At 35.1% G+C, this 9,789-nt stretch overlaps 1 protein-coding gene across 2 annotated transcripts; it reads left to right on the forward strand.

The window, feature by feature from the left end:
• The first annotated feature begins 7,650 nt into the window (after positions 1 to 7,650).
• Positions 7,651 to 9,547, forward strand: LOC104233772 (uncharacterized). 2 transcript variants are annotated; one of them, XM_009787215.2, is made up of 6 exons: positions 7,651 to 8,090; positions 8,174 to 8,288; positions 8,373 to 8,454; positions 8,552 to 8,603; positions 8,735 to 8,786; positions 8,875 to 9,547. In XM_009787215.2, exons 1-6 carry the CDS (start codon positions 7,734 to 7,736, stop codon positions 9,042 to 9,044), a joined length of 828 nt encoding a protein of 275 aa, XP_009785517.1. In that variant the 5' UTR covers positions 7,651 to 7,733; the 3' UTR covers positions 9,045 to 9,547. The 2 variants fall into 2 exon arrangements, with proteins under 2 accessions (XP_009785517.1, XP_070009196.1); XM_070153095.1 differs by having other exon boundaries at positions 8,732 to 8,786; positions 8,875 to 9,082.
• The last annotated feature ends 242 nt before the right edge of the window (positions 9,548 to 9,789 follow it).

Consider the following 9,789-nt stretch of genomic DNA (forward strand, 5'->3'; position numbering starts at 1 on the left):
ATTATCTCAGCGTGATTTGAAGAAGTAGCAACAATAGATTGCTTTGTGGAGCGCCATGATATGATAGTACCTCCATATGTAAATACGTAGCCGGTTTGAGATCGAGCTTTATGGGGATCAGATAAATAACCTGCATCTGCATAACCAACAAGGTCTGCACTATCTTTGTTAGCATAAAACAAACCCATATCAAGAGTTCCCTTTAAATATCGCAATATATGCTTAATCCCGTTCCAATGTCTCCGTGTAGGAGAAGAACTATATCTTGCTAGTAAATTAACAGAAAATGCTATGTCAGGCCTTGTAGCATTAGCAAGATACATTAGTGCACCAATTGCACTGAGATAGGGTACTTCGGGACCAAGGAGTTCCTCGTCCTCTTCTGGAGGTCGGAACAAATCCTTATTCACTTCAAGTGATCGAACAACCATTGGTGTACTCAATGGGTGCGCTTTGTCCATGTAAAAGCGTTTTAAGACCCTTTCTGTATAGGCAGATTGATGGATAAAGATCCCGTCTGCTAAATGTTCAATTTGCAGACCAAGACAAAGTTTTGTCTTTCCAAGATCTTTCATCTCAAATTCTTTCTTAAGATATTCAATTGCCTTTTGGAGCTCTTCTGGAGTTCCAACAAGATTTATGTCATCAACATAAACAGCAAGTATAACAAATTCTGATGTCATTTTCTTTATAAAAATACATGGACAAATAACATCATTTATGTAACCTTCTTTCAGCAAATATTCACTAAGGCGATTATACCACATGCGCCCAGATTGCTTTAAACCGTACAAAGATCTTTATAATTTGATCGAGTACATTTCTCAAGACTTTGAATTATATGCTTCGGGCATTTTCAATCCTTCAAGGATCTTCATATAGATTTAGCCAAATAAGTCATATAGGTTAAGACTTGTATCTAAATGGTACGACATCTTCAAGTGTCTGGACTGCTAGTCCGATCCTCACAATCGTTTACAATATTGTGCACTATATTGTATTAAATGTATCGTCGACGATCATTTTGTGTCAGTTCCGAAGCGACATAACTTGTGGAGATCTCATCACTTTCTTTATTTTCAGGTACCTGAACTTTTTCGGGAGTTTCATGAAATGTTATGTCGTGGGCTCTTCTAGAGCTTATTTCCTCCTCATTATGATCATTTTGATCATTAGCTCCTACTATTTTTCAAGGATTGTTACCTTTGGAACCGATTGGTCTACCACGCTTCATGCGTACAGTAAACTCTATCCTTCAGGGACTTTAATTTTAATAGGAGCATTTGCAGCTGAAATATGATATTTAATTTTAGATCAGCAAATGCTTCTGACATTCGACTTGAATTATCTTCTAAGTGAGGATCATGATAATTCGATTCATATAGCATATTTTTCAACTTGCTTATTCCATCCCCCAAATGTTAGAAAAACTAACATATATCCCCAATCATCTTTGGGAAACATATCTTTGTGTATTATGGTAGAGAAATTAATCATATACCACGCAACAAAAGATAGTAAAAATATTTGGTTTCTGATCCTAAACCAATTGTGAAGGGAGGACTTATCATATATTGTTGATCTGATGCATACAAGTGCTGCTATATGCAATTTAGAAAATCTTAGACCAACACATGAAGCTTTGTTCTCATAAGCAATGGTTTAGACATTAATAGGAGGTATTCAATGCTAAACCAGCTTGGATATAAACCAGCATTATCAAGATGAACTGTCTTGATTTCATAATCTGAAAATTATGCTCTTAATCGAGAAAAGCAATTCCAAATGCCAAACTGCAGGTTGACAATAATTACACATGTAACCATCTCATATATGCACCTATAAGTGGTTCACATGATAGGTGAACGGGCCCATATTCACCTTTTATATATTTCAGAATCAGGGGTCTTAGTCCCAACTTTAGCTGGTATAATCAATTCATTATGAGAACAAGCAACACATGAGAATTCCTGAAGAATCTTCTAGTTCTTTAGTATATGCTTATCTGAATTCTCAAATAGCTCATTTAAAAATGGCAAATGAAAACTTCAAGTTTATCATGTCATGTGCTATCTCTTAGTAAACTTCTGGTTTACTATGGCATAAACTTTTGCTTTAGTAAACTTCTGGTTTACTGTGATACATGATATAGTACAAATTAAAGAATAAGGTGGGTAACTTCTCACATACATATTATTTTACCCCCTATGATTGTGGAAACATGAAGATTATCAATCTTCCAATCATTTGTAGTCTCAATATGATAGCCATTTGTATTAGTAAACTTCAGGTTTACTACAACATATGTTTTGACCATAATCATATAATATGAATGACATATTTGTATATAAGCTCTTCGAGAGCCTTAATTTATTATCCACAATCTAATATTTATCTGGCACTACTGGTGTCATGTATTCTTTAGGCAAACATTTAGCTCTTCAGGAGTTATTGATACATTTTGTACTATCAAATATTGCTCAGACACTGCTGGTGTCATGAGAGAAAATCACAATCAAATAAACAATGTAAAACAATTGTTTAAGCACACGAAAACTCTTCTTCATAATATTTTTCCACTTCAGGAGGCAATTTCAACTGTGTTACTTCTTCAGGAGCAAATTTAAAATACGAAATATTGAGTATATATTCTCTCAATTATATTAACTCTTCTGGAGGTGAATTGTAATGTATTCACATCAAGAGCGCGTTCATATTTACCCGACTTATTAGTATTGTCACATTCACTTCAGGGAATGGATTAATGTTATCAAAAGTTCTCATCCTTCAGGAAATCGAACATAATTATCTGAATGCGCATTAATCACATCAAATTGTGATGCCTCAACCTCTTTTAAAATATTTACTACTTCAGGAGCAAATCGAGGCGTGCATTTAATATAGAGAATATTTATGTAGCTTATCTTCAATTGTAACTATAGAAAGCCTAAATTATCACTTCTGGTGATCATAGACATATACCACTTCTGGTGGTTAACAAAATATAATTACAATGAGATATATGAAATATAACTACTTCTGGTGGTTGTATATTTCTTGCAAACTCTGCTAGAGTTTAAGTTGATCTAATAATATTATCCATATTCTTTAAAATGACATAAATAAGATATATTATAGTAAACATCATTATCAAATCATAATTTTTCTTTATGTACAACAATTACATAACCATACTATCTATTACAAATAACAAAAATTAAAATATTTACATTTCTACAGATTCACCACCGATTACATGACTTGTTTCTCCTTCTGGGAGTGCAAAGTAATCAGCTACATCCAAATGCATGAAGTCTAAATTATCTTCAGAAATAAAATTTGCTTCAGCATTTTTCTCTGTCTTCTTCAGGGAGGCTTGATAAAGCTCAACCAGGTGCTTTGGCGTACGACAAGTACGTGACCAGTGCCCTTTTCCTCCACATCTATAGCATGCATTTTCTACATTTGGCGCTTGCACCGCTTCATGCTTTTGTTCCTTCCTTTTCCACTGCTGGTGGTGAGGAGGCTTCTTTGGTGCATTATTATTACCATGATTGGGGTTTCTTCCCCGACCACGACCATGACCACGACTGGGGCCACGACCTCTTCCACGTTTAGCTTGGTGGAAGTTCGTCTCATTCACTTCAGGGAATGGACAAGAACCAATAGGTCGACTTTCATGATTTTTCATTAATAGCCCATTATGTTGCTCTGCTATAAGAAGATGTGAGATAAGTTCAGAATACTTTTTAAATCCCATCTCTCGATATTGCTGCTGCAGGAGCATATTCGAGGCATGAAAAGTGGTGAAAGTTTTCTCCAACATATCATGATCAGTAATATTATCACCACATAATTTTAATTGGGAAATAATTCTGAACATAGCAGAATTATACTCACTGATAGATTTAAAATCTTGTAGCCTTAGATGAGTCCAATCATAACGTGCCTGTGGAAGAACGACCATCTTCAGGTGGTCATATCTATCTTTCAAATTATTCCACAGTATGACTGGATCTTTAATAGTGAGATATTCCATTTTCAGGCCCTCATCAAGGTGATGGCGTAGGAATATCATTGCTTTGGCACGGTCTTGGTTTGATGCCTGATTTTTATCCTTGATGGTGTCTGCCAGACCCATCGCATCAAGATGAATTTCAGCATCAAGCACCCAAGACATGTAGCTTTTGCCCGATATATCCAGGGCTACAAATTCAAGTTTAGAAAGATTTGACATTATTTAGGAAAAGAAAGTTCTTACCTCAGATACTTTCAAAATATTTGCTCGAGATGGTAGAGCTTCGTGCTGATAACGTGTTATAAAACAAAGACTGTAAAGTAAAGACAAGTATATAGAGAAACTGATATATTATTCGAACTCAAACTAATGTACATAATGAACTGAAATCTCTTCTATTTATAGAAGAAAGGAAGCTGCTCTGTAAGCTGCTATTACAAGCTGCTGTGTAAGCTGCTACTACAAGCTGTAGTGTAAGCTGCTGCTGTACCAGATATGGATAATCTTCTACTGAGAGCAATATTTATCCATAACGGAGTACTGAATGGATAAGCTTATTATACCCGGTATGGATAATCTTCTACCGGGGGTAATGTTTATCCATAACTGGGTACTGAAAAGATAAGCTTATTATACCCGATATGGATAAACTTCTACTGGGGGTAATGTTTATCCATAACCGGGTACCGAAGTGATAAGCTTCTTCAGGAAGCTTATTTCCAATATAGTACTAAATAGATAACATATTTACGGTGGAGTCTCATATGGATAAGCTTCTTCAGGAAGCTTATTTACAACGAAGTACTAAATGAACATCCATAATATAATATATTTATAACACATGGGAATTTGTGGTGGATTAAGGATCAGTAATAGTGTATGCGGTATGCCTAACATAAAAAAAGCAGACACGGATCCGGGATTTCAAGACGATGAGTATACTATTGTAAAGAGGTGAATTTAAAATTCATATATGACGGGTTTAACTTTAGGCTCTTATCATTGAACCCATAACACTTCTAAAAACATTGGATCAAAATTATATTCTTTTAAACTTTTAGTGATTTTCACACGTGCGCGCGCGCATATATATGATCCGTGTTCAAGAAAAGACCCGTCCGGAGTGAAATTTGAACCGCTAATTTTACTAGGTTCACCCAATAATTATTGTACTACCAAAATAATATTCACGATAATAACAATAAAACAATAATATAGTACTGAGATACGATAATCAACAAGAATAGAAAGAACAACAAAAACACATATTTAATGTAGAAAACCCTTCTGAATAAGGGAAAAAAACTACGGGCCCGAGAGGAACAAAGTAATCTACTGTAATGAAGAATTTTACGCTCCATAATCCCGAATAAATACTTCAAGAATCACTATACACTAAACACACTTGACCATTATCCAATTTTCACCCAAATGCAATACAAGTTGTAATTCTTCACAGTATATTAGCGGAACGACTAGACTCAGTGCACTTGATTTTGTGCTTCACCATTATCATTCCCAAAATGCAATACCAAGTGGCAAGCAATTCTTTATAGTATTAGTGGAAAAGACTATCTTTTACAGTTGTTGGCATTTCCTAATTTCTATTTATGATTGTGATTGAAGTATCCTTATCAACTTTACCAACCCTGGAAGGCTAGAACCAGAAACCATCCTCATGTTTTACAGAATTGCATGGTTAAAAAGAGTCCACAGCTGCCCAATTTTAATATCTTTTTGCTTCTTACCGAGGTACATAAATACTTTAATTATAGCTACTTGTTCACACAATCCTACAAGTTCAAAAGAAATAAAAATTGTTCACTCAGCTTCGTAGAACATGGTCTATCCGTATAAGCATGAATAGCAGGTTAACGATCATCAGGAAAATACTCGAACTATATCCGAGAATATTAAACAAGAACTCAAGACATAAAATATTGCAACGGGTAAAAAATTTATTTTAATGAGCATAAAACCAGCTTTTTTGTCGTTTCACTTTATAGGATAGGCCGATAGGGTCACAGAAAAAAAAACACAGAGCCTAAGAAGCAAGCTATGATGAATACAATTTAGTCGTCATCTCCATTAGCTAACAATATACTCATGTATTTAAAAAATGATTAATAAGTTGCCAAATATTGTACACACTCAACTAATTGGTTGACAAATAAATTGCACGGATTTGTTAAGTTCATATATAGTCAACTAATGATTTGAAAATAAACACTAGAGAATCCTCATAGGGAATCTTTATGGTCAAGAAAAATTTAGCTGTCATGCCTCCCTACTGACTTACCTAGTGTGATGAACCTACTACAAAAGGTTGCTAACAAATTGTCCTTTTGTCATTAGCTACCCTATTAACGTAGCTACAAAGAAAAAGGGCGCTGTTTCTTGAATGAGTAAGCAATGTTTGTGCTTTATATATATACTCCTAATTCATGCAATTGGATAATCAAAACACTAATAATCTTCACTTGTTTCTTTTCAAAGAAAGCTACTAAACCGCTTGTAGAATAAAATCTTGTTCATATGGCGCCTAGAGTAAATCATGTAGCAGCAACTCCTCTGTTGTTTGACAAAAAGATCAATGGGCAAAGACCACTTCCTAAGAGAGGGCAAGTTAAAACAAGGATAGCAGCCATGGCGTTGCATACGCTGGCGGCCATATTCACCATGGCCGCCACTCGACGTTCAAATTCCGCCTGCAAATCCTAGTCTTGAGGAGCTAAGGATGATCATGGCTCAAAAAAATGTGTGACATATGAAAAGCATGAATAATCCTTTATGCGCGAGATAGCAATGACAGGAGGTTGACTTGTCAATGTCGAGTGACCTCAAGGCTTTTAGAGAGTTTTGTGTAGTATTAATTTCATTGATTTCTTGTATTTAGACATCTTTTCTTCCCAATCTTGCAGGAGATTGATAAGTCAGAGTCGATGGTCGAGTGACCTCAGGGTTTATAGAGAATTTTGCATAGCGTCATTTTCGTTGATTTCTTATATTTAGACATCTATTCTTCCCCATCTTCTGACAAATTTCCAGTGTCCATTTTCACCTAGTAAGCGAGGTTCAAATATAAAGATTAAATCATGTAACGGAATCTGGCCTTCTCTTATTTTTTTGGAAAAAATGACACTATATAGGCGCTCTCAAAATAATTAACACACACATACATATTATATACAAATACTATACACTTTTTTGACTACCGAATGTAAATAATTTCTGGAGCAGGCTAAAAGTGAAACCCCCCCTCTTTTTTTAAAGCTTTTGCCTATCCATTTGCGTAACATCCTCCTCAGAAACAACTCATACGACACCACCGTCTTTTTTGGTTCTTTAGTCATCCAGTTTATGAAAAAGATTAAAATAACATACTTTAAAAGGAAAAAATAAAATAATAAAGAAGAGGATAAGAAAATAAGCAGAAAATAAAAACCAAGAAATAAAGAAACCTCATGTTATCTTGTACGTACATTGTTACGAGACCATCTTGAAAACTGCTAAATTAGGGTCTATACAAAGTAGGTACCTTAAGTACAGAGCAAGGCAGAGAACATCAAGGCAACAATTTTAGGGAAGGAATAGGTACACCCCAACAGTTCCTTTCCTCAATGCCAAGGCATAAACCAAAGTCTTTACACTTTCTCAATCATGGGTTCATAAATAGATTATTATAGTTTCTATAGTGCTGCTATATCAATTAAAAATGGCATTTTCAGGCCAACTTCTCCAACATATTTTATGGTCCAAACCAGAGTTTAGCCGTAGCCGGAGCATTCCTCTGTTAAAGACTAACCATGAACCAGTTAAAATACTATCACAACGAAAACTTGATATACGAGGCATCAAGAGAAAATCTAACTGTTTGGTTACATTTTCAATGTCAAATCCTTTTTCAATGTCACATCCTGATAATGACACAAGTCCGTGTTCTCCATCCGACACAATCAAGAAATTCTACTCTAGTATCAACAACAATGACCTGAACCAACTAGCACTACTCATATCTGAAGATTGTTTCTTTGATGATTTCTCCTACACTCGACCATTCAAAGGGAGAAAGGTAACCTCAATCTTTCTCTCAGAAACATGAAACTATAGTAACTTTGTCTGATTCTTGAAGCTCCTATTTGCAAATATATGCAGGAGGCTATGAAATTTCTGGAGAAACTAACCACATGCATGGGTAAGAACACAAAGTTCTGCATTGAACAAATATATGAGGGAGTTCATCTTACAACTGTGGTAAACTGGCACTTAGGTAAGGCCAAAATCACTTATTTCTCACGTTTAGCGAAAATGCATATAAATTGAAACTTGAGAAACTATTTTTTGGTAAATGCAGAGTGGAAGAAGAAACAAGTTCCTTTCACTAGAGGCTGCAGCTGCTACGAGTTATCAAGAGATGGTGAACAACTAATTATAAAGTAAATTTCAAACTTTTCTGAAGCCATGTTAACTTTTAAGACTATTACTTTGTCCTCCGCACAAGTACTAAACGTTCAGAAATGGCAATTTATACAGGAAAGCTCAAGTAATCATTGAATCACCAATCAAACCAGGAAGCTTCGCTTTGGTATGAACATCACCAATCTTCTATATTTCAGAAAAAGCGCAAATTATACAATCTAATTCATCAATATGAAGTCTTTGTTCAGTTCCTATTTCATTAACACACATGGTGTTCATGTTCTCGACAAAAAGCAGGACGTGTTCCAGAATGTCATTTCAGTATTTGATACTTTCCCTGAGGCAGCATGTATGTTGATTTCTTTAATATTCTTTATACTTTCACTAACAAGAGAACGAAAATATTCTGAACGGGGCAAAATTTTTTTCCTACGCAGGGTTGTTCTTGATGAATCCCCAAGTGGTACCAACTATCTACAATATGGTTCTCAAGCCAAGCATAGGTCCGATTATTGCTTGGTACCGCAAGTTATGGAGTATCACAGTCACCATTCTTACACTTATCTACAAGTTATTCCTTTACATTATAGAGATGTTCCACAAGTAGAAGATATGCACAGCTTGCCAATTCAAGAAGCTGGACAACATTTCAACGACTTATTTTTCCTACATAAAGATAGTAGACAAAGATAGACTTCACATTTAACAAGACTCTAAAACCTTCAAAAGTTTCTTACTTCTATAGGCAGAAGAAAGCATATGGCATTAACCATGTCAGCTGTTAATCATCCTTGCTATCTCGTCTCGACCATGATTCAAGCAATGAAAGAGCAACTAGAGGTCCAAGGAAAGGAGGGATTGGAGGTGGCCTGCTAAAAGCAACAAGGGGTTCAATGTTCTCCGCCTTCATTTGGGCTTCTCCGGCATCATCATTTGCTTGCTTCTTAGGGATCATTGTTCCAACTGTATCAATGTCGCCATTATTCAGTTTATCAAAACGAATACAACAGTAAATCAAGTAGTCAAACACCAATATCTTTAACTACGATTTTCTTGTACATTTGTAATAACAATTCTATCTTTATCCAAATTAATATGACACTCTTTTTAATTTGGAATGTTCCCAAAATACTCGTCACAATTCCAGTGATAATATTATTTTATACAATTTTCCAAAGATTCAAGAATTCAAATTCATTTAAATGTCATATTTTAAACATTTCCGCGCCAATTTTTCTACCAAACTGACTTGTCATACTCACTCTGTTCCAACTTATGTGACGCAGTTTGATTCTGCAACAGGTTTAATAAAGAAATGAAGACTTTTGAAACTTGTAATCTTAAACTGCCAC

The sequence above is a fragment of the Nicotiana sylvestris genome, chromosome 8 (genome assembly GCF_000393655.2).
Source record: "Nicotiana sylvestris chromosome 8, ASM39365v2, whole genome shotgun sequence".
Lineage (NCBI taxonomy): Eukaryota > Viridiplantae > Streptophyta > Magnoliopsida > Solanales > Solanaceae > Nicotiana > Nicotiana sylvestris.